At 38.3% G+C, this 26,485-nt stretch overlaps 1 protein-coding gene across 2 annotated transcripts in view; it reads right to left on the minus strand.

Moving 5' to 3' along the window:
• Positions 1-207: 207 nt before the first annotated feature.
• ENOX2 (ecto-NOX disulfide-thiol exchanger 2) overlaps positions 208-26,485 on the minus strand; it is a 300,855-nt gene continuing 274,577 nt past the window's right edge. Inside the window, exons 11-15 of one of the 2 annotated variants that reach the window (XM_045537544.1) lie at positions 20,057-20,238; positions 11,193-11,300; positions 7,722-7,830; positions 4,200-4,285; positions 208-1,763 (exon numbers count right to left, since the gene is read on the minus strand). In XM_045537544.1, the coding sequence (XP_045393500.1) occupies positions 1,632-1,763; positions 4,200-4,285; positions 7,722-7,830; positions 11,193-11,300; positions 20,057-20,238 (617 nt within the window). In that variant the 3' untranslated portion in view covers positions 208-1,631. The remainder of the gene's footprint in view (positions 1,764-4,199; positions 4,286-7,721; positions 7,831-11,192; positions 11,301-20,056; positions 20,239-26,485) is intronic. The other variant, XM_045537545.1, reaches the window with a different exon arrangement.

Genomic DNA, 26,485 nt, shown 5'->3' on the forward strand with positions numbered 1-26,485 from the left:
AGCCCTAGCTTCCTGCTGGTGCCACAGCAGGGTGCTTGAGGGGGAAGCCAATTTTCAGCATGAATGCGTTGTCGTGGGAACCCTATTTCTAGCTGTCAAGGCAGGTTTGGCATCTTCTTCCAACATCCTGATAACCCAGAGGAAGAAATTTCAATGATCTACTAAAGGATCACTTAGAGAGCAAGTTATTAAAAACAGAACACAAACTGAGGTATAAAAAAGGAATATTTATCTTTTAAAAATACAACTTTGAACACCACTGACAACTCATTTACAAAGTATTTTCGTGAAATACTCTCCATTGGCTTTGCTTACTCAATACATTCTCTTATCCTCAATCGAGACTCAAGAGAGGGCATAATTGTGTCATAAGCACCACTGCCACCACCACCACCACCACAAGAAAAAGACCATCTTTGCCTCAGGATGTTAGCCCCAAACCTTGATCCTTTCCTTTTCTTTTTCCTTTTCAGGAAGTAAAGCAGAGCTAGCTGAATGGTCCACTCATACTCTGCCATTGCAATCTGCTGATGGGCACCACAGAACTGAAAGTGTCCCCAGCAATCAGCACTCCAGGTGGAGCTGACCTATTTGCAGGAAGCCTCACACACTCTGGCTCATTATTTATTCATTAATTCATTACTATTAATACTTATATCAACTCTTTGCAAACATTCAGCATGAAGTAAACACAACATTTACAGCAGTACACGGTTTGTAATTCAACACACTGACAGCAGAAGAAAAGGGGCCAACAGACTGTAAGAAGGCCAGAGGGGAAAGTATGAAAATCAATCCCTCTACTAATGTGTGTGTATGTGTGTGTGCACGCCCACGCATGAGTGTGTTTTAATTCATAGAAAACTAAACATGCCCTCCCTTAAAAGCAGACTATTTATAAGTGATTCTGAATAGCACGAACACATGCCAGTCATACTGGTTACTTTGCTTTCCGCGAATACATCTAGACCTATTCTTTAACATTTTGAAATAGACCTTTCATCTGATATATTAGACAAAATAACTTTGGAACATTTGTCAACTTTTGGTTTATAGTAATTTTGCAAAAAGCCACAATCCATGCTTTGTCATTTGAAAGGTGAACCTGGTCAAGCACCTTCTAGAAGACACTGATGTGCTATTCATTTACAGGTTTACTGGGGACTGGAAAGACAATGGCAGTTACACAGGGTACCAAGCACTGCTGCTCTCATTCCTTTCACCAGTAACAACATTAATGTAAAGAGAAGTTTGGAAACACAAGTCACATACAAATCATTGAAACATTTCAGTTAACAGTGTTTAAAAATAGCAAAGTCTACAACAGTAGTACAGACACCAAAAACACTGCAAATACTCTTTAGTCTCAGGACTTTTTCAATACTTAAAGACAACCGATTGACAGAAAGGGGAGGAAGTTACAGCACTTGAGGTTTGAGGCAATTTCTTTTTAGGGCCTGTAGCTCGAGGTGCTGTTCTAGGATCCTTATTTTAACTCAAAACATATTCAAGGAACGAATTGACAAATTTAAAACAATTTCTACTTGAAAATCATTGAAAATACAAATCACTTTCTAAGCTTGTCCAACACACAGTTACTTTCAGGATCCCAGGTTGTTAGGCAAAGAGATTTAGGTCAATTTCAAGCCCTCAAAGCCACAGAATTTCCATCTCTTCTCCAGGCTGGCTCCAACTCCAGTCATCTCCTGCTTGAAGGTGTGCTGGAGTCTACTCATGAGACATTCTACATCACTGGTGCAGATCTGCAGGACAGAGAGAGCATCTCCATTCAAAATCAGTTCCACTTTCCTAATCTTTCCCAGTGTTGCCTACTTTACAATGCTGATGTGCATGTGTGTGTGTTTTTGGGGAGATAGCCTCCTCCCTGTCCTTGTGCATTTGTGTGTTGGTAAAGTGGCTTTCAGACAACAGTGTTCCTCTGTTGTGACCACCAGACAGGCTCTACTGAGCTTGCTATTGGAAAGAGCTGGGGTCAGTCGCATGGAGAGGCTTTGGTTTGTAGCCAGCTGAATGACGGCTGCTCAGCGCTAGTGATGCTATGTGCAGACCCACTGAAGCTGCCAAGTCTTTAGGGAGGGGAGGGAGGCAGAAATGGCTGCAACCAGAGCACAATTCTTCACATGCTTTTGTTAGTTCACAAAGGAAAAGTAAGAGAAATTAGGAGTGCTCTGTGTTCTTATTTCTGTGCATTGTCTCATCCCATTTCTCTCTCTCTCTCTCTCTCTCTCTCTCTCTCAAACACACACACACACACACACACACACACACACACACACTTAAATACAAAAACAAATCTGTGGACTCCTTCAGAGCTTGTTTTTAGGTGATCATCTCTGCATTAGTAACGTTAGTAAAGTACCTTTCCTAACTGTGAACCTGGGCACCAGGGCTTGGCTGAAGGACACCAACGGATCCTTAAAGAAGTCCATAGTTACTGCCGCACTAAATGTGCCTGAAGCTGCAGGAATGGAGCCCAAATTCTGTTGGTATCACTGAGGCTCTCCTAGGGAGGCCCTGACACTACTGTGGCAGGAAGCTGGTAAGGAGGAACTGGGCCTAGAGTGAAGTGATGCTTTCTTCCCAGTGCTGGTAGTAGACTGTAACCAGTTACATGAAAGAAGCACATTGCAGGGTATCATATAGAGTGGAATCCCCATTTCAAAAAACATAGATAATGTTTATAAATATATATATATATATATGATATAGGTACAGCATATATATAGAAAAGGGTCTGTAATATATGCCAAACTAACAGTAGTTATCATTGAAGAGTAGGATTCTGGGTAATTTTACTTTCCCTTTACCATATTTCTATAATGCTTACATTTTAAAGATAATGTGCATGTCTTATTTTTGTAAGTTAAAAAAGAAGCAGATAGTTTTTACTGATGTATAGTTCATATAGTTCATTTTCATACCACTGCATGGTCCTGGTACTCACATTCCATTATCCCCTCCACTGCCAAATGGGCTATTTAAGTGCAGAATAGCAGCAATTCCCAGAGGGAAATGAGGGGGGTGCTAGTCAGAACTAAAGCAAATGCCATTGAGGAGGATGTATATAGCTAGACTATAGTGAGAGCAATGAGATTCCCAAGTGGGCCGGTGTCTTTGTTATGAGGATTTATGCTTAAATGGCTTAAAAGTTTGGACATCCACATGTCAGGAATCTGCATTCAATGCCACGTCTCAAAAGGCCCAGATCCTGTAAAATAAGGAATATATTCCATGAGGAGTTTTAACTGAATGCTGCTTCTGAAAAAATGTGTCATAAATCGATTCATTCTGAGGAATCAAGAGTCCCCTCTTGCCTCTAAGAGGCATCATTGACTTCCTAGAGAATTAGCACTTACCCCTGCTCCAGGTGCCCTGGGAGTTCCCCTAAAGGAGAGCATCCAGGGAAAGAATAGCCCATGAGATCATCTGTGAGCAAATATTCAGTCTGTGCTACGGAGGCCCTCGGCTTATTGCTCCATCTCTCTCTTTTTTGTTGTTGTTGTTGGCCCTGCCTTGATTGTTTTGTAATAGATAATGGCAGCGGTGATGGTGGGAGAGGTGGATGGGGTAAGACTTCCAATTCTGGAAATTAACATTTGCTAATGGATAAAAATCCAGGACATGGCAGGTGGGAGGGGTTAGGAGGGGATGGGTATATACACACCTAATGGGTGTGGTGCTCACCATGTAGGGGATGGACATGCTTGAAGCTCTGACTCGGGTGGGGCAAAGGCAATATATGTAACCTAAGCATTTGTACCCTCATAATATGCTGAAATAAAAATAAATAAATACATAAATAAATTTAAAAAAGAAAAATTCAGGACAAAAGTTTAATGGGTGAGAAAGCTGATATTGGTTAATTTGCAGCTTATATGTAAATTAAGAGAAGGGAGGAAAATTCTTCTAAGATGTATTTTGGAAGTAGGGTGGCCAACTTGTTCAAGTTTGCCTGAGACTTCCCTGGTTATAGCATCGAAAGTCTCAAGCCACAGGAGACCCTTCAGTCCTGGACATACTGGGACAGATGGTCACCCTATTTGCAAAGGGGAAGCTCTGTATTGAATCATAGTGGGAGCAGGTGAGGGAAACTTCCTTAGAGCAATAATTAATGGCCTATTTATGCTTAAGTCAAGTCACCTGTTCACAAAGAACACTGCATCCCTGCCCTCACATACCTTATTATCAAGACGGTGCAGGTAGGAACAGATGTATTCAATGCTTGCTCCAAATGGGTGAACATGAAGGAATGTAGAGATAATCCCTACAGAGACAATATCATAGAGGTTACACTTGAGCTTTGTAGTCCTTGAGATTCCACGTGATAGTGAATAGTAAGAGGCAATTCATATGTACAACATAAGCATACTGGACACTATTCTAAGTATACATATATTGTACTCATTTAATCTAACAACCTCGTGAGGTCAGTATTGCCATCCCCATTTCACTGAGGCACAGAAAGTTTAAGTAACTTGCCCGAGGTCACATAGCTGGTAAGTGGCAGAGCTGGTATTTGAACCCAGACAGTCACTCTTGACCACAGACTGCCTCTCACTGTACTATATCACACGTAGAAAGGCTGGCATTTGAATAGTCACTTCCATTATTTGTGATGGCTAAACATCATTTGAATTCTAGAATTTTACAATGATTTTAGGCTATGCTGGGTTTTTGCTGCTTCTTCACATGGCCTTTAAATTAGACTTTAGCCTCTTAGGTGTTAATAATGCCTTGCTGTTGTACTTTGCCTGATTAACACAGTGCCTCTCACAAGACAATCTATTGATTGTATTTGGGTTTTATTTTGTGAGTAGCTCTGTAAATAAAGGCCAAACATTTAATTCATGGCTGACTCAAGTGGTCGCTAGCATTTTGTGCATAAAGCCCCGAATCTCTTTGTGTAACAGAATTATTATAGCAGTTTACAGCTTTCAGGAATGCATGTGATTTCTACTCAGCATGACTCTGGGGTGATTGTCAGCTTCACATACTGCCTTGATTGTTCTGGCCAGCAGGTTAATTGTTCTAATACTTCTTTCTCTGGCAACAGGTGGAAAGTAAATGGCTCAAAAGTGTACTATTTTTCACTTTAATTTTTTTGAGTTCACCTCCTTTCATAAGATCTTAGGTACATCAAATAGACCCAGAATTGAGTTTGCCGAAAACTGTCAGGAAATAAATGCGAAATTTGATTTGGTTTATAAACTACAACTCCTCTGTTCCTTTAAGAGATTGACAAAGACTAGCACAAGTTTAAATTGTAGCTTGAAGTTCAATCAGTTCTTTGTGAAAATCTTCCAAATATTAGATGGCAAGGGGACAAATTGGGGGAGGGATCAAAAATCTGTTCAAAAGGGATGCTATTACTTATAACACTACTTTATTCTTAAATGACTAGGTAGGTCGAATTTCTAAACACTGATTCTAGCTGCGAAACTTAAATTCTGAAGAAGAGAGTCCACATTCAAAGAAATTCTAGATGTTCTGGCCAAAAAAGGCTATATAATGCCAAGAAATAAGTCCATAGTTTTAAAAACACTAAGCAGTTTTTGTGGGTTCAAACCCATAGAACTGATTTAAAAAACAGATTTTCCTTCCTCTCTGCCAACCCAAGACTACCTTTTTTAAAAACAAGAGAATAAATACTTATTTTAAGAATCTTTTTTTCCTAAGACTATCCATTTACAGAGGCTTCCTTCTACCCTCAGTACTTCTCTGACAGGTCTCCCTGTTGCCATGCCAATTTGTCAAGAATTTTGAGTTGGAAGACATTAATAAGTTGTCGCTTTCTTGAAGACTCAATGGAAGATCCCCCTGTGCATCTTTATTTAACATATCAAAGTGTTAGATCTGAGGATAATATCTATTACCAAAGGAGGCAGATATATCTTAAAAATATGCAGAAACCAGTCAGTGTGGAGGACTGTTAAGACTGGGGTGGGGCCAATGTCGGCTGAGCTTCCTAGAAGGCAGCTGGGATTATCTCCTGTGGCCCGAGACCACCCCCTCTTAAATGATTAGTCCCTCTTAAATATTTTAGAATTTCAATCTGCCACTGTTGTCCAAATAGAATATGAAGTCAACAAGCATTTGCGAATAGTGCTCTAAGGGTAAAGTTGTTTCCATTTATGAGGGGTTACTACAGCCCAGGCACTGTGCTAAGTGATTTAGATGAGTTATTTTATTTAATACTCGTAGTTGCCCTTTGAGGTAGGCAATATCATTATGCCCATTTTGCAGATGGAGGAACTGAAGCTCAGAAAACAAATGGTGGGGTAAAGATGGGAAGCCATATCTGTCTGATTCTTTAACCATTTTGCTATCTTGCCTCTCAAAATGAATTTTTATAAATAGAGAGAGCAATTCTGCATTGATCTCATCAGAGCCCACCTGTGTCCAACATACCACTGTCTCCTGAGTCATCTGCCAATGTTATATAATACAAAAAACAAATATTTGGTCTTTTTCCCTGGTTCCTAAAGCCCTTGGAATTTCTGGAGTGATAAGAGTGTCTTTTTGTATGCTGATGAGATGACTGGTGGCTGGAGGCCCCTCCTTAGCTTTAGAGCAGAGCCTGCCACCAGAAAGACCTAGGCATGATTAGAGGGTTGGAACTTTCAGCCTCCCACTCAACATCAGGGAGGGGAGAGGGACTGGAAAGTGAGCTAATCACCAATGCCAATGATTTAATCAATAGTGCCTACGTAATGAAGCCTCCATAGAAACCCCTAAATGATAAGGTCCAGAGAGCTCTCCCAAGTTGGTGAACATATTGAGAAGTTGGGAGAGTGGCACACCTAGAAAGGATATAGAAGCTCTGCATACCCCATCCCAATACCTTGCCCTTTCCATCTCTTCCATTGTATCCTTTACAGCAAACTGGTAATAGTCAGTAAAGCACTTTCCTGAGTTCTGTGAGTTGTTCTAGCAAATTATCAAACCTGATGTGGGGGGTCATGGGAACTCTTGACGTTGTAGCCAAATTGGACAGAAGTGTGGGTAACTTGGGGACCTGATATTTGAGACTGGTGTCTAAAGTGAAGTCAGTCTTGTGGGACTGAGCTCTTAAACCTGTGGAGTGTAATGGTAAGTTCAGGTAGTGAATGTCAGAATTGAATTAAATTACATTGTAGGATGCCCAGTTAGTGTCAAAGAGTTGGAGACATGGTATTAGAAAAGACCACATGTATTTGGTGTTAGGAAGTAAAAAAACAAAACAAAACAAAACAAAACAAAACCCTCTCATGTGGTGTCTGAAATGTTGTGAGTAAAAATAGCTTAGTCAGTAACCTGGAAAAACTCGAGAGGCATACGCTTGTTCCAGAGGCTCATCTGGAAAAGCTCTTTGCCAAAAAGGGTCTGCACTGGCTCCCTGAGTGGACACGAGAGGGCTTAGCTATCCTTGCATAAAGATTTTTTAAAATCTCCAATATGTTTCTCAGCTGACCCCTCTTGGCATTGTGCTGGTACTGACACACTTCATGCAGCAGTGGCTACAAGGAGTTTGAAGAGGGCTGGGAGCTGCTGTTACAATTTTTATGGACATTTGTACTTGTTCTTATACCCTCATCTTCAGGACTCTGAGTTCTTGCACTGTCATGCTTCATAAATGCTTGGTGTATGCTTATTAATATTAGGTAAACCCTTCCCATCGTCTGCTGTACCCTATGCATTGCATATGTTTGTTAGCTTCTTACCCACTAGCAGTGCTTCACGTTCAGATTTGATAGGACAGCTGTTCATGGTCTTCTCAAGAGGGTACTCGCTATCCTGGCTTGATGCACACAGTCTGGAAGCACAGTTTTCCTGTGGGAATAACATGCCTCCTGGGTCAGTTCACCTTATTTGTCAATAGAGTTGGTTTTAATTAACTACACAACAGGTACTTTTTTAACACAGGACCATGAAAGCAATTTGGATTATTATTCAATTTGGATTATTGAATGGGAGGGAAAACAGCATAAACTAAAAAAGCATCACAGATATTCCAAAGCTTCTTTACATGGCTTCAAAACACAGAACAATTTAAACATTTATCTTCCCCACTTTTATTTTCTGCCTTTATCATTCTTGACTCTGTACAAGTAATCTGGGGAACCAGACCCAACGTTTATTGTCTACTACCTAGATGCCAGGCATTATTAGATATGTATTATCTCCATTCTACAGATGAGGAAAGTGAGGCTAAGATAAATTAGAAAAATTGGCTAAGATGACATTGCCAGGAATTGGTGGAGTCAGGATTTCATTCCAGGTCATCTACTGTTAAAAGACCATTCTTTTTTGATTTTCGGTACATACTCTGTTAATGGTAAGTTCCATTTCTGAATAGAGAATCTACAGTGTTGCCAATCCACTCACAGATAATCAACTGTTGGCTTTTAAACTAAAAACCAGAGCCTTTATCTATTGATTAGCAACTCTCTCTTCTTTCTGTAATGACATTATCAGTTAGAATATTTGTGATTTTATAGCAAGAAATGACCATGACCAAAAATATCATTAGTCAATGGCCTTCTTTGTTGTTGAAAGGTTTTCTCTTTCTGAGTGTAGCAGGTAGGTGTCATAAGGGAAACTCAGGTGAAATCCATGAGCAGCAATTAAACTGAAAAATACCTCCAGACCTTTCATGGATCTTTCTTTCTTTGGGTACCGAGAACATCTTTTCTGTATTACAAATGTGAAGGAAGAACCTTCAGAAGAACAAATAAAAGAAATCACTGCTTCAGTCTCTTACTGTTGTAAAAGAAAATTCTGGTAAAATGCTCCTTGGGGCGCAGATATCATGGCTGACTCATGCTTTGTTACTTCTTCCCTTCCACAAACCCTTGGCAGGGACAGGATTCCTTCTGTTTCCTTGAAAGATGTCTTCAAAGCTTCCAGGATGTTGTCTCTGAATGAAATGAATGGTCTGGGCAGCAAGACATGTTATTTTGAGGATTTACAGGCTTCCTGACTATAGTCAGAAGGGAACCCTTTCTGGATGATCTACTCAATCTTTGGCCCTTAGAATCCAATCCAGGCAGTAACCATTATGCCACGTTTGATTTATACTACTGGCTCAATTCTAAGCCATGGGCTTCACATCTGCTTCTAACCCCTTTAAAACATTAAATGATCCAGTAAGCCATTTCTCAAGTGTGAAAGTTTAACAGATTGGGGTTGATTTAAGATGTGAAGATATTCTGAGAAGTTTTAGCCATCCTGAATAGAACTGCAGCCTTACTGAAACCTGACTTCAGTTTTATTATAGCTGGCATTTAAAAAATTAGATAATATATTGAAGGGATGCTTATCACCTTGAATTTTACTAGCTGATTCAAAGAGCTAGTTCTTTCAGCAGTAAGACAGACATAAGTCACATTGTTATATTGCAAAACACTGACAATAACTCACACTGTAGCTTACTGTCAAGAAACCCAAACAAAACCAAACAAAAAAGGATCCATCCTCACCAAAACTTATTGCTTTCCTTTCAACTTGAAGTTATTTTTGCAGTCTAATGTGATGGTACTTTGCTTTCTAACCTAATTGTGTCAGGTTGAAATATTTGGTCACAGATCAGCTTCCCAGAGAAGATCAGTTTATAATGAACTGTCATGAATTTCTCTAAAAGAAGCTTTGCTTAAATAACAGGGAAAACATATTTTGACAGACTTTTTTTTGATTATCAGCTGGATCTCCTTCCCTGTTTTCTTTAGCTGCCATTTCATGGTCTATTCAGTTTTCAAATAAGAAACACTTATCATTAGGCACAGAATGGCACATTTCTCCTATGCCATTTGGCCTCTTGCTTCTTTAAATGAAATACTTTACAAAGCAGAAAGCTGTTTACATGAAAAATATCCTTAAGTCAATTTGTGATGTAAATCCTGAAGAGTGATCTTAAGCATAATGTCATGAGCATAACCCCAGGTCTACATAGTCTTCTGGCTACATACTCATGTACTTTATGCCCAAAGTAAAACAGCTATGTGGCAGCTCTGGGACATTTAGAAGTTCTGATAGCATGACGGAAATCCTGATTAGGAGGGCAGCTTTGGCACATTTCAATTAAATGCTTGATAAATGAATTTCTCTGGGATTGTGCTTGTTTCTTTAATAGTATCCACAAAAACTGGAAAGTGAGTTGGTTTTATGAAGTGGAAGAATTAAAAACATATTGCATATGGCCTCTAGAAGAAAACACTTTCAATCATATATTTCAACTACACCAAAGTTGCCAGTTCTTAATGACACTCTGGGGGAAGACACTGCACTGGTAAACACACCCAGGACCTGTGTGCATTGCATCTTCCTGAGCTGAACACAGAAGATAAAGAGCATGAGGTCTTGAGGAAGTATATCATTGTTGATTTCTGACTCTTGGTCCAAGCTTCTAACATTCTCTTCCTTCAGAGACATTAAAATCAGGCAGTTCTGGTCAGTGGGCCTTTCTTTTCAGAGGATAACGCATCAGCTTGAAGAGGTATGACAGGGAGACAGCCAATAGTAGACTCTATACACCTTGAACAGACCAGGCACCCGATTCATGGTTGTGATACACTAATCCATCCAGATGTTAGCAGATGCTCTCAGAGGTCCTCACTGGTAGCTCTTATTACTGAGGGCTTTCACTTTATAAAGTTCTATCTTGACTTCCCTGTTGCTAGTATCTAGCTTTAGAATACTGTGTCTCCTTGTTTCTATCCAAGGGTTCCCTCCTTTTGGTGTTGGCTTCTATTCTCACTTGCAGCTGCTCACTATTACACTAGATGAAGTGTCTGCAATGAAATGTCAACATTCTAGGTTGCTCTTGTGTTCCTTTAACGAAATGCTCAAAGTTATCTTGGCTCACACAAATTTTCTGTATTGCTATTTGCTTGACAACATGAAGCAGGGAAGAGGTGTACACTTGGTCTTCTCCAAGGGGGAAGAATGAGGAATTTTAGGGATGGACTGACCTCTTATTCATCAAAAGGTATACTCTCTAGAACCCTTATAAATGCCAAGGACTCATATCTAAAAGCAGATCCCTTAATACAAGTTACCATGGAGAAGGGCTTTTAATCCCTAATCAGCCAAACATTCCACATTGATTCCTATCACAGTAACTTCCAGAGCATTTTCATTGTCACTAAAAGGGGGTAAAAGGGTCAAGGGAAAAGGTTCACTTAGGGCACATGTACCTTTTCTTTAAGATTTTCCAACATTTTTTCCGCCTGCAACTTATCATCTTTTACTTTTTCAAGTTCAGCTTCTTTCCTTTTGTATTCCTCTTGGACTTTGAGTAGATGCTATAAGAAAGACAAAAGATAGTCAAGTCACTAAGGATCTGCACTTCACTTAAAATCCATGGCTGAGGTTAGATCAGGTGAACCTGTTTCACTTTTCCTCAGCACACACAATCATTTTTCCATGCAGAGATTGGGAAAATCAAGATATTTCTCACTTTAAGTTATTTTATCTGGCCCTTATGAACTTCCTTTGAACTTGTTCATATTTTAGAAAGTGCCTGAAAACTAATTGATCCAATCACTTAACTTCTTCCCTATTCTAGCCAGGAGTAAGGGGAGGGTGCAGTTAATACTGTGTGGGCAATGTCTTAATTGCTGCATAGAAGTGAATTTAATGTTGTAAAGCATTCTCATAAATAGCCATTTGCCAAGCCATTCTGTTAGGAAGGTAGTCAAGAATACAAATTTTACATATGTTAGTTTCCCTATCAGTAGGCAGGGAGCTGGTTTTATCATTATTAATAATTTCAACAGTAATATTCCTTGAGTGCCTCATATGTACTAAGTATTGTGCTAAGGGTTTTATATGCATAATCTCATCTAAGGCTCCCAATAAACCTACGATACTATTATCCCTGAGGCTTAAAGAGGTTAAGTGGGTTCCCTAAGGCCATTCAGATAGTAAGTGACAGAGATGGGATTTAAAACCAGATCAGGGCCGGGCATGGTGGCTCACGCCTGTTATCCTAGCACTCTGGGAGGCCGAGGTGGGAGGATCGCTCCAGGTCAGGAGTTTGAGACCAGCCTGAGCAAGAGTGAGACCCTGTCTCTACTAAAAATAGAAAGAAATGATTTGGACAGCTAAAAATATATATAGAAAAAAAATTAGCTGGGCATGGTGGCGCATGCCTGTAGTCCCAGCTACTTGGGAGGCTGAGGCAGAAGGATTGCTTAAGCCCAAGAGTCTGAAGTTGCTGTGAGCTAGGCTGATGCCATGGCACTCTAGTCCAGGCAACAGAGCAAGACTCTGTCTCAAAAATAAATAAATAAATAAATAAAATAAATAAAACCAGATCAGGTTAACCTCAGAGTCCATATTCTTAACTACCATTTTATACTATACATCTTTTGGGATAAGATGGAAGAAATTTTATCATGTTTACAAGGCTATTTTTCCAATAAAAATAATCAAAATGAGTGAAATTAATTTTGGGGGAGGTAGAAACCTAATTCTCACTGAGGTCTTTGAAGTGATGAAATGAAAAATGTTCACCATTTTTAAATTGCATTTGAGTAGCAGAACTATCCTCATGTGAAATGGTTACAAAATCAAGGTAAGAGGGTAAAAACAACAACAATAAAAATGTTTTCACAGTCTTGCTTGTCAGAGGCTTGCAAAAGACCACTGAAAGGGATAAAAATGGTACAATATATTAATATATTGTTAAAGTTCTTTGACATCTAGCTGAGGAGATGCATTTTCTGGTAGAAAGATCTCTGATATAATTTACATGTTCTAATTAAACTCCATGGTGACAGTAAAAGGAAGGTAAGCATTACTTCACACATTTTGCTAATAAGAAAGGTGAAATATTAATGTGATATTACTTGTCATACAGGAAGACAATGGTGGCAGAAATAATAACATGGAGCTCCTAGTGCCAGAAGAAGCTCCTTGTTCATAATTTGTAATTTCCCACCAGCAATTAGCTTTGCCCTAGCTGATTCCAAGACATATATTAAAAAATTATTGTATAATTTAAGTCATAAGGAAAATGGCTGGTAGTCTAGTATGACAGAGGATAGTACTCTTACTCAGAAACACTAATCCTTTACTGTAGTGAAAGCAGATGTTGATATCTTTTAAATTGTAGGCTCACTGTGGTGATGGTGACATAAAACTTCTTGATGATGATACAACACAATGTTGTATCTGAGTGCAATTACAGTTAGAAACACTTATTTACTTTACTACTTTCACAATTTTATTTCAGAATATTATGAGGGTACAAATGTTTTGGTTATATGAATTGCTTTTGTACAGTTTGAGTCAAAGTTACCCAGATAGTGTGCATTGTACCCGTTATTTGTGAATTTACCCATCCCCTCCTCGCCCTCCCAACTTCTTGATTTTTGTTAAGTTTTATGTCCATATGTGCACATAAGTGTTGATCAATTAATTCCAGTTTAGTATCGAGTACATGTGGTGTTTGTTTTTCCATTATTGTGATACTTCACTTAAAAGGATGGTCTCAAGTTCCATCCAGGTTGTTACAAAAGGTATTAGTTCACCATTTTTTATGGCTGAGTAATGCTCCATGGTATACATATATCACATTTTATTAATTCATTCATGTATTGATGGGCACTTGGGTTGTTTACACATCTTTGCAATTATGAATTGTGCTCCTATAAACATTTGAGTGCAAGTGTCTTTTTTATAAAATGTCTTTTATTCCTTTAGGTAAATACCCAGTAGTGGGATTGCTGGATTAAATGGTAGGTATACATTTAGTTCTTTGAGGTATCTGCATGGTACTTTCCAGAGAGGTTGCACTAGTTTGCAGTCCTGCCAACAGCATATAAGTGTTCCTTTCTCTCTGCATCCACGCCAACATCTGTTGTTTCGGGAATTTTTGCTTAAAACCATTCCCACTATAGTTAGGTGATATCTCACTGTGATTTTGATTTGCATTTCCCTGATGGTTAGAGACATTGAGCATTTTTAATATATTTATTGGCCATTAGTCTATCTTGTTTTGAAAAGCTTCTGTTCATTTCTTTTGCCCAATTTTTAATAGGGTTGTTTGATATTCTCTTGCCGATTCACTTGAGTTTTTCATAGATTCTGGTGATCAGCCTTTTGTCTGATGTATAGCATGCAAATATTTTCTTCCATTCTGTAGGTTGTCTATTCGGTCTATTGATTGTTTCCTTGGCTGTCCAGAAGCTTTTTAATTAAATCAGGTCCCATTTATTTATTTTTGTTGTTGCTATGATTGTCTTTGGGGTCTTCTTCATAAGTTTTTTGCCTAGCCTGATATCTATAAGAGTTTTTCCAACCTCTTCTTCTAGAATTCTTATAGTTTCATGCCTTACATTTAAGTCTGTTATCTATCGTGAACTAATTTTTGTGAGTGATAAGAGGTACAGATCCTGTTTTAGTCTTCTATATGTAGTTACTCAGTTTTCCAAGCACCATTTATTGAATATGGATTTATTTCCCCAGTGTATATTTTTGTCTGCTTTCTCAAAGATCAGATAGCAATATGAGGATGGTTTTATATCTAGGTTCTCTGTTCTGATCCATTGGTCTAGATCTCTTTTCTTGTGCCAATACCATCTTGTTTTGGTTACTATAGCCTTGTAGTATAGCTTAAAGTCTGTTAAATTGATGCCTCCCAATTTGTTCTTTTTGCTTAAGGTTGCTTTTGCTATTCAGGGTCTTTTCTTGTTCCATATGAAGTGTAGAATTATTTTTCCTAGATCTGCAAAAAAAAAAAAAAAAAGATGCTGATATTTTAATGGGGATTGCATTGAATTTGTAAATCACTTTGGGTAGTATGAACATTCTAACAATGTTGATTCTCCTGATCCATGAGCATGATATGTTTTTCCATTTGTTTACATCCTCAGTGATTTCTTTCCTCAGTGTTTTGTAGTTTTCCCTGTAGAGGTCTTTCACTTCCTTGGTTAAATATATTCCTAGGTATTTTATTTTCTTTGTTGATATTGTGAAAGGTATTGAGTCTTTGATTTGATTCTCAGCTTGATTGTTGTTGGTGTATAGGAATGCTATTGATTTGTGTACATTGATTTTGTAACCTGAGACTTGAGGAATTTATTTATCAATTCCAGGAGTCTCTTGGCAGATTCTTTGGGTTTTTCTAGATATAAGATCATATCATCAGCAAAGAGTGATAGTTTGACCTAATTTTTCCCCATTTCGATACCTTTGATTTCCTTCTCTTGCCTGATTTTTCTGGCTAGGACTTCCAATAGTATGTTAAACAGAAGTTGTGATGGTGGGCAACCTTGTCTGGTTCTAATTCTGGAATGGGAATACTTTCAGTTTTTCCCCATTCAGCATGATGTTGGCTGTGGGCTTGTCATATATGGCTTTTATAATATTGAGGTATGTTCCATCTATGCCTATTTTATTAAGAGTTCTTATCATAAATGGGTGCTGAGTTTTGTCAAATGCTTCTTCTGTGTCTATGGAGAGGATCATATGGTCTTTGTTTTTGATTCTATTTATGTGGGGAATCACATTTATAGATTTGCCTATATTGGATCATGCTTGCATCTCTAAAACAAAGCCCACTTGATCATGGTGGATTGATTATTTTTTTCATAAGCACCTGAATTCAGCTTGTTAGGTTTTATTGAGAATTTTTCATCTATATTCATAGCGGATATTGGTCTGTAGTTTTCTTTTCTTGTTGTGTCCTTTCCTGTCTTTGGTATCAAGGTGATATTGGCTTTGTAGAACGAGTTGTGGAGGATTCCTTCCTTCTCTATGTTATGAAATAATTTCTGCTGTATAGTTCCCAGTTCTTTGTAGGTCTGATAAAATTCGGCTGTGAAACCATCTGGTCTGGGACTTATTTTGTTGGGAGATTTTTTGTATTATTGCTTCAATTTCATTACTTGATATTGGTTGGTTCAGGAATTCTATTTCTTCCTGATTGAGCCCAAGGAGGTTGTGTGTTTCCAAGAATTTGTCTGTTTCCTCAACATTTTCTAGTTTACATGCATAGAGATTTTTCTAGTATTCAAAGATGATATTTTATATTTCCATAGTATCAATTGTAATATCTCCTTGGTCATTTCTGATTGACCTCATTGGGGTCCTTTCTTTTCTGTTTCTGGTAAATATAGCAAGAGGCCTGTTGATTATTTTTATCTTTTCAAAGAACCAATTTTTATTTCATTAATCTTCTGTATAATTCTTTTATTATCAATTTCATTTAGTTCTGCTCTGACCTTAGCTATTTTTTTTCTTCTGATGGGTTTGGGATTGGTTTGCTCTTCTTTTTCCAATTCCTTGAGATGATTCATTGGACTGTTGATTTCTGATCTTTCTGTCTTTTGGATATAGGCATTTATATCTATGAATTTTCTTCTTATGACTTTTTCTGCTGAATCCCAGAGATATTGATAATTTGTATCCCCTTTGTCATCCAGTTTGAAGAATCTTTTGATTTACATCTTAATTTACTCCTTGACCAATAATCATTCAGCCATAGGTTGTTTAATTTCCATGACTTTGTGTAGAGTTCAGTGTTTCTGTTGGAATTGATTTCTAATTTTATTCTACTGTGGTCTGAAAAGATATATGGTATAATTTCCATTTTTTTAATTCTGGTGAGATATGTTTTGTGGCCTAGGATATGATCAATCTTAGAGAATGTTCCATGAGCTGATGAAAAGAATATATATTCAGTGGTTTTTGGGTAGAACGTTCTGTACATGTCTGTTAGGCCCATTTATTCTAGAGTCCCTTTTAAGTCCAGTGTTTATTTATTTATTTTCTGCCTAGGTGATCTGTCCAGATCTGTCAGTGGGGTATTGAAGTCCCCGGCAACTATGATGCTTCTGTGTATCTCTTTGCTTAGATCTAGTAGGGTTTGCTTTATGAATCTGGGTGCTCCTATGCATAAATATTTAGGATTGTTATGTCTTCTTGTTGAATTGTTCCCTTCACCATTATACAATGACCATCTTTATCTTTCTTTACTTTTGCTGATTTGAAGTCTATGTTATGTGATAGGAGAATGGCCACACCAGCTTTCTTTTGCTTTCCATTTGCATGGAATATTGTTTTCCATCCTTTCACCTTGAGTATGAATGAGTCCTTGTGGGTTAGATGCATTTCCTGGAGATAGCAGATACTTGGCTTGTATTTTTTTAAGCATTCAGCCAGCCCATGTCTCTTTAGTGAGGAGTTCAAGCTATTCACATTTATTGAAAGAATTGATAAGTGGGGTGGACTTCTGTTCATCCTGTCAAGTAGAACTTTATCGCTTTGTTTTACCACTTGAGTCATTGCAGTATATGGGCTCTGAGCTTTAGCTTTTGGGTGTTTTATATCAGTGGGTGACTATTGTGCTGATCCCTGTATAATGGTTTTCTGAGTACTTCCTGCAGGGCAGGTCTGGTCTTGACTAATTCCCTTAGCGTTTGCTTGTCTGAGAAAGTCTTTATTTCTTCCTGATATAAGAAACTTAGTTTTGCAGTATTCAAAATTCTAGGCTGGCAATTATTCTGTTTGAGAAGCCTGAGAATGGGGTCCCAACTGAGTAAGGTCTCAGTTGAGAAGTCTGCAGTTAGTCTGATGGGTTTTCCTTTGTAAGGTACCTGTTGCTTTCACCTTACAGCTCATAGGAGAGCCTTTTTCGTGCTTACTTTGGCCAGTCTGATAACTATGTGTTGTGGTGATTGCCTTTTTGCAATGAATCTCCCAGGGGTCCTTTGAGCTTCTTGTACCTGGATATCTGTATTTCTAGCAAGGTCAGGGAAATTTTCCTCAATTATTACCTCAAATAGATTTTCCAACCCTTGTGTATTTTATTCTTTGCCCTCAGGGATGCCTATGATTCTTGTGTTAAGCCTCTTTACATAATCCCATATTTCTCGTAGGTTTTGTTCATGCCTCTTATTTGTAAGTTATCTCTCTGACTGACTTGTTTAACTTATAGATGTTGTCTTCCAGCTCTGAGATTCTTTATTCTGCCTGATGTAGCCTATTCCTAAGACTTTCCATTCTGTTTTGTATTTTCTTTCTTTTTTTTTTATTTCAGCTTATTATGGGGGTACAAAAGCTCAGGTTATATATATTGCCCATGTCCCGTCCATCCCCCTGAGTCAGAGCCTCAAGCGTGTTCATTCCCCGGACAGTGCACCTGGCACTCACCATGTAGTCATACCTCCATCCCCTCCCCCCACCCCCTACTTCCCCAAGTCTTTTTCATTTCTGGAAGTTCTATTTTTTTTTTTAAAGAAGTTGGTTTCCTCAGTAAATTTTTCATTCATTTCCTGCATTGTTTTTGTGGTTTCTTTGTGTTAGGTTTCTTTTTTTTCTTGTATTTCATTGACTTTCCTTACACTCCATATTCAAAATTCTTCATCTGCCATTTTAATCCTTTTGTTTTGGTTGGTATCCATTGGTAAGGAGTTATTGTTTTCTTCTGGGGCATCCTTTTGCTCTTATTTTTGATGTTTCTGGAGTTCTTTTGCTAATTCCTTCTCATCAGGCTTCTCAGTTGAGACCTGGGAGTGCTAGGCCTGGCTTATGGGTCTGTCTCCAGGTCCCCAAAGATCAATCCCTGAGTACGCCAGGGAGAGGAATCCTGATCCTGAGTTATCTATGGGGTGTTCTAGTAGGTTTGGTGTACTTCTCAGGTTACTTCTGACCTGCTGGCTTCATCTCTTCCCAACAGTGTGTAGTGAATTAGGTCCCCCAGCTTAATCTCAGTGATGGTGGGTGGTACTTGTGAGTATGAATCAGCTGCTCCCTGTTTGCTTGAGTTGGGAGGTGGTATGCTCAGCTATGGGTTGTTCCCCCATCATTGATTGATGTTTGCATGGAAGAGTCAGCTGCTGAGATGGTTTCTTGTGCCTGTGATAAGCTCTGGTCCCTCAGGTGGGACATATGAATGCCCCAAGCTTTAAGAGGGACAATGTAGCTACCAGGGGTTGGCTTGATCCCTATTTCCCCTGAGGTCAGGGAGGAGCAGGACAAATTGTGGCTGGATTGCAGGAGCCTGAAAGGCTTTGCAAAGCCTGGGCAGGGCTCAGAACTTGATTTTCTGGCCACTAGGGGGAGCCGCTAGTAAGAGGGTCAGGAGAACCTTTCCAAATGGGGAGTGCTGTTCATGGGGGAGGGTCCTAAATACTTGTATTCTAAGGCCCTGGGCTGAGATCTTTCCACCTTTACCTAGTAGTGGTTTTTCTGTGGGGAAGGGTAGGCATTCCCCAAAATGGCCACTCCTTGGACCCCTGCCATACCTTGTAAAATTGAGTCAGTAAATGCTGTAAAGGGCATGCAAATTGACCTCCTGTCAGTAGGTGGTGCTTGCTGGAAGAACAAGCTGCAATGTTGTTTTTGGGTCCTGTGTATGGCTCTAGTCCCTTAGGAGAAGCACTCGTATGCCCCAGGTGCTGGATGAGGCCCTGGAATTTCCAGGTGAGTCCTTATTCTCTGCTTCAGCAGAGGTGGGTGCTACTTTACTTTTTATACTTGAAATTATATGCAGGTAAACCCATTCACATAAATGGCTGTTAATACAAAACAAAACAAAATAAAAAAAATTGGTAATAGGTGCCCAAACCATTGATACTTAGAAACCCATAATGTCCCTACTTACAACCAAATCAAGGGTAGGATCCCTTCCATTCCTTCTAAAAGACTGTATTATTTGGAATTCTATCAACTAGATACTGATTTATCAGTACTTCTTCATTTCTATTAATAAGTAATTAAGGTTCTTCATAAAGACCCTGAGATCCTGCTTAGATCCTGAAGTATCTTCTGAAGCTTCAAGAAAAAATCAGATTATGTTCAGTGTAGTTTTGATATTAAGTATTTTTCATTGAAAGCTCATTCTTTGAAAATTGGTGATCCATTGCTATCTCTGTATTAACCAGAATAGTTCATTTACCATAACACATAATTCCTTCCTCAGCCATGCCAGAGAATATGGCATCAAGAAAAATAACAGGTTTGATACTTCATTTGCTTGCAGGGGACCCTTCTACAGATTAGGAGATGATGCTATCCTTCCAAGAAGCTCAGAAAACCCAAATGCCTTTACCTGCTGCATTCCTTGCAGGGCTTGTTGCAGGAGCTTCAGCTGCTGTTCTTTGTTTGGGTCATCTTCTCTGTGGGCTTTACCTTGTTCTTGCTTGAGCAGTTCTACCTCATTCCGGTAAGCATCAAGCTGCCAACGGAGGCTGTCATTTTCTTCCTTCAGAGCTTCTGCCTGTGATACTAAGGCTAAACAATCAATGTAAAATATTAAACCATATTTCCAGATTCCTTTGTGGTTCATCTAAGTACCATGAAAAGTTGGTATTTTAAATTAACATGTATAAAAAGCCTCTTGAAGAACTTTAGGTCTGAGTTGTCCATGGCAATAAGAGATGGACACAAAAGCACACAGGCCCATTTTTCTAAATAGATGAACCAGGATTCCAACATACAAAAGTTCTCATCATAGTTCGTATTCCCTACCCCAAATATAACTAAGATATCTCCAGGTAGCATTGATTACTTTTATTTGAAATACAGCAAATGATAAGAGCCCTGTAATAATAAAATATAGGACTAATTGCTCACACTGACAACTGACTACATAATAATTTTGTTGACAGATATTTTTGAAGAATGTAGCATTGACTAGTTCTATAGAGGAAAGGTAAATGTAAAAATTAAGACACAAGATTTTCAGTTTCTATTCAAGCATGTCAGGACCTTAAAAGTTGCCACTCTGTCTTACAGCAAGGAAAAAGCTGAACAAACTGAAAAATCAACAACTATTCTTTTATCTTTCAGAGAATTAATGTCACAGGGCAATCCGCTGCCCCAGCCCCCCTTTGGAGACACAAACAGGCAATTATAGAGAATCACAGTGTACTAGACTGGAAACCAATGAGCAGAAAATTCTGTGGGAACTAGTGCCTGGGTAGGAAAACCTAAACTGTAATTGATGAATCATTGGAGGCTCAGTGTGGACAAGTCTGCGAGTTAAAAACTCTGGGGGGACCCAGTCACAGGGAAGCCCCCACACTTTTTTCAGTTTTATTTCCAGAAGATCTACCAAGTCCTCACAGTGAATGTCAGAGAAAAATCCCCTCACGCTTCTGGCATGGGGAGGGGAAAAGGAACCATTTTGATATTTGAAATGGCAGAGTGTTTTGTTCCTTTTAATAAGGGCTGCCCTCTGGATAAACTATTTTATCAGAGCCTAACCTGTTGGGATTTTAGAAGAGCCTCATAGACCCAGGGGAAGGGAGGGAAATATTCAACTCTAGCCTCTTCCAGCCATCCTGTCCAAGTTAAGGTAGGGAGGGAGACAAAACTAAGAAGCACTGGTGAAGTTCACAGTCCAGCGCCTCAGGTTCATGAAGACTGAGACCTATTGTAGAACTAGAGAACACTTCCCTTCCTCCCACACCTTACTACGACATTACTAAAGGAGATTGTAACAGAAAATTACAAGGCATACTAAATGGCAAAAAATAGAGTTTGAAGACATAAAGCAAACATCAGAACCAGATATGGCAAGGATGTTAGAATTATCAGATTGGGAATTAAAAAAAAACTATGATTAATATGAAAAGGGCTTTAATGGGAAAATTATACAACATGCATGAAAAGATGAATAATATAAGCAGAGAGATGGAAATTCTAAGAAAGAATCAGAAAGAAATACCAGAGATCAAAATCACTAACAGAAATGAAGAATACTTTTGATGGGCTCACTCATTAGTAGACTGGACATGGCTGAGGAAAGAATGTCTGAGTTGAGGATATGACAATAGAAACTTCCAAAACTGAAAACCTGTCTTAGTTCATTTGGGCTTTTATAACAAAATAACATAAACTGGGTAGCTTATAAACTACAGAAATTATCAAAATCTTTGGGATGCAGTGAAAGCAGTGCTTAGATGGAAACATATACCATTGAATGTATATATTAGAAATAAAGAAAGTTCTAAAATCAATAATTTAAGATTTTACCTTAGGAAACTAGAAGTAGAAGAACAAATTAAACAAATTAAATCCAAAGTAAGCAGACAGTTTGGCAGTTTTCTGCAAACCAAACACACTATTATTATATGATTCAGCAACTATGCTCCTTGGCATTTACCCAAATGAATTAAAGACTTATGTCCACACAAAAACCTGCTCACAGATGTTTATAGTAGCTTGATTCATAACTGCCAAAACTTGGAAGCAACCAAGATGTCCATAAGTAGATAAATGAATAAATAAACTATATATCCAAGATAATGGAATATTATTCATTACTAAAAAGAAATGAGTTATCAAGCCATGAAAAGGCACAGAGGAAACTTAAACGCATAGCACTAAGTGAAAAAATCCAATCTGAAAGGGCTACCTACATACTAGATAACATTCTGGAAAAGACAAAACTGTGGAGACAGTAAAAAAGTTAGTGGTTGCCAGTGGTTAGTGGGGAGGCAGGGATGAATAGGCAGAACACAGAGTATTTTTAGGGCAGTAAAACTATTCTGTATGATATACTACAATGGTAGATACATGTCATTATACATTTGTCAAAACCCATAGAATGTACAACACCAAGAGTGAACCCTAATGTAAACTATGGACTTTGAGTAGATAAAGATGTGTCAATACAGGTTCACCAATTGTAACAAATGTACCATTCTGGTGGGGGATGTTGATATTGGGGGAGACTGTGCCTCTGTAGAGACAGGAATTATGTGGGAACACGCTATTTTCTTTTCAAGTTTGCTGTGAACTATTCTAAGAAATAAAGATTATTAATTTTAAAAAATGAAGACATGTAGGGAAACCTAAGTTAAATTTATTCATGGTTTGGGGCACATTTTTCAAGGTTTAAAATCATAAAACCTATTTCAAAATATTTAATCAGAGGATTTTCATTCATTGAACAAACATTCACTGAATACCTTCTATGTTCCAGGTTTATGACTATGGTAAAATAAATGTGATTCTACTAATCTCTATTGTTTATATGCCAAATTAATGGAAACATTTATAGTTTATTCCTTTTTCATTACTAATGAAACACAAAGCCCAGAAAAAGAGACATTATCAAAATGGATCAAAATTATAAATCTATATATTAAATATATAGAAAGTTAAAAGGCAATTTGATAAAGATATGAATTTTCCCAGTTACCTATGGGAAGGAACTTTGGATGGAAACAAGTAAAGTAATGGTAGTCAAAACATCAAAATTATTATCTATAAATAGTGGAAGAGTTTTCTAAAAGGATTTAAAAGACAGGATTCATTCTCTACATGATGAATGAAATACACTTGTACATTACAAAGATGAAATACTTTATTTGTCCCTACCACAACTCATATTGAAATTTGATCCCTGATGTGGTGGTGTTGGTCCTCATGGGAGGTGTTTGTGTCATGGGGCTGGATCTCTAATGAATAGATTAGTGTCCTCCTTGGTGTGTGTGTGGGGGGTTAGTTCTCACTCTATTAGTTCCTATAAGAGCTGGTTGTTAAAAAGAGTCTGACACGTCTCCCTTGTCTCCCTTGCTTCCTCTCTCACCACGTGATCTCTGCACATGCTGGCTCCCCTTTGCCTTCTGCCATGAGTGGAAGCAGCCTAAGGTTGTCACCAGATGCAGCTACCTGATCTTGAACTTTCCAGCCTTCAGAATTCTGAGTCAAATAAACCTTTTTTCTTTATAAATTATCCAGCCTCAGGTATTCCTTTATAACAACACAAAACAGACTAAGACAAATGTATAAAAGAAAACCATATTCTGATGGTGAAAACATTACCTATTTCTGAAAGGAAGCTGACTTTAGGGAGGTTCTGGGTTTAATTCAAATACCTTGAACATTAGGGTTTTCCTAAAACTATTAGGTACTATTCAAGGCTACTGTGATCAGATTGTCTACTGAAAGCAGAGAGTGGCAATACAATAGGAAGGGTTTTGATTAGAAATATCTTCTAGTAATATTGAGATGTTCTCTGTGGTCCACATTTGTTTTCTGTGGATAGCCATGCAATGATCCTGATGTGGTAGCTTTAAATCTTGCGTTTTAGTTTTAAAAACTTATAAAAAACCTTTGGCATAACACATTCATTTTATGTTTGGTTTTATTACTGATTTTAATTCTTACTGTAATCACACATATGTTATGTCTTTGAAGAGAAAGCCATTACACAGAGACTCGGATTCCCAGCACTCCAAATAATATCTATCCTTGTCATCTCTTCCAGTGGCTGGGATATTTTTCATCAGACAGGCAGTGTTCCTAACAAGCACAACACCAAAAGGAGATGCTACAAGTGAAGATAATTGCATATATGAAACTGTATAGAAAAAGGGACATTAACTATCTGCCAAACAGAGGAAAAAATATTTGGTTTGCTTGCTGGGTCAGTACCAAAGACAGCATCTTGAGCTGGAATTTGGCAGAATGGCACACAGGTTACTCTGTAAATTAAGTGACTCCTCTACAGATGGACAGTTATTTATTACTGCTTTGGTTAGCATGTTTTTTCCTCTGGCAGTACACATAATGATGTTTCATTTTCCTCCTTTTGTTTCTTCTTATACTTCAGTCTAGTAATTATGCTCATGTTCTACATGTCATGTGGAGCTACATGGAAGAGAAAAGGGCAGAGATCTAGGAAAATGATTAGAGGCATATTCTCCAGTTTAAATGTGAAAATATTTTCCCTCTGAGAAAATGAGAAGGAGAGATTGCTTCTGTCCTGGGGTAAAGGGCATGCTGATGAGCAGCAATGGATACCTGCAGCCAAGTGGAACAGATAATAATCTTCTCAGTTTGGACCTGTCACCAAGCAAAAGAAAATGTGATCATCTGTAATGCTACTGAGGGGAACTTACCTACAAAATGTATTTCCCACTCTCTGAAATGAGGGTTTTTGTCATTTTAATGAGGACACCAAGTCTTTCCTTTCACAGACTTAATATTAATTGGGTCCATTTCTGAAGTTGGAATTCTTTGTACATTGCCAGAACATTGAAAAGTTCAATATTACCTTTTAATAATATGTTTGAGTAGGTGAATCCATCAGTCCTGATACTAAAGAGCATAGTACAGTGAATGTATTCATATCCTGCCATCATTAGTTCTCAGCTTCTCTGTTTTGACTATTTCCTATGTGGGAAAAATATTTCTCTTTATGGGGATTGCTCCTCAGATCTAAAAGCTGCCAGTTCATCATGACAATATGAAAGTATGAAGGCAGTTGTGAACTCTTCCTTTTAGAAGAGTCACTAAGAGCAAAATCCCAGACACATTTCTGTACAAGAAAAGATCAAAAAGGATTTTGTGCCATTAAAAAAATTAATGCCTAGGTCTTTTCAATAGTACAAAGAAAACAAAAAAAATTAATAGAAGTAAATTCAGGAAGTCAGCCACCCACTTAAAGGTCCATTATAGGAGATACTAAAAATGTTACAAAATTGTAGAAAGGAGAATGTACAACATTCCTTTCAAGGCTCATGAAGAAAGTTTGAGCTGGGGTGATTCATAAAGGGAAAAATCCAAAAAGAAAAAAGAGTGGGAAGTATGAGAGGGAGATGATAGAAATACGACCCATTAGGGTGGATGCAGGCCAGTTCAGGCAAAATCTCAAATGAGTTCCTTGACCTCACAATACCTTGCTTTCCTTGCCTCTTATGGGTCATTATCTCCATTCCAGTTGGGTTTCTGCCAGCATGGATTCACCTGGGACCTCATTGTTTGCCCACTGAGATCTCTAAATTTCCCTCTCAAACACAGAATCTTTATCTGCCAGTTTTCTCACTGCCCCTTATCACCCTGAGACTGCTCTCTTTCCTTGCTGAGACCTTTAATCTTATGGAGTGGCGAACTTCACCCAGTCCATTAATTGATTTCTAGCTAAACAGATTCCACTGAAAACTCCTCAGTACCCCATATTCCTTCAGCTTCCTGAAAACCTGTTTGCTAGGCTTATCGTGCCAATCACCAACTCATAATCAGTTGACTCAACTTGCTCTGCTCCTTATCCTGGGCCACAGAGAACTCTTATAGGAAGTTGCCGAGCTATGTAGCTACATCAGTACAGACTCATGTTGGCCATTGCTGATAGGTCTCTCACCTTTCACTAAGTTCTTCCTTTCATACTGCCCATAATATTCATTCCAGATCTGTTCATCTCTCCTCATAGTCTCATTTCCTAATCATTTATGGACTCAGTGGGTGCGCAATCTCTTACTATGTGGAGAAGTCTGGGCCATATATATTTTATACTTTCAGCTTCTCCTCCCTTATCTCAGAGAAAGAGGGTTCTCTCCTTTCTAAAGGTAACTCCACCTGAATTTGGATCACTTACCATTGTTCTTTTCCAGGATTCTACTTCATAATTACTACTCTTTCATTCTCTAGTATCTTCAATCTCACACTCTGAATGGCCTCCTTCCTTTTTGCTGAACAATGAAAAACAACTTAACTTTAACTCTGTTACCAATTCTAGTTGCCATTT

Source organism: Lemur catta, chromosome X (assembly GCF_020740605.2).
Source record: "Lemur catta isolate mLemCat1 chromosome X, mLemCat1.pri, whole genome shotgun sequence".
NCBI lineage: Eukaryota > Metazoa > Chordata > Mammalia > Primates > Lemuridae > Lemur > Lemur catta.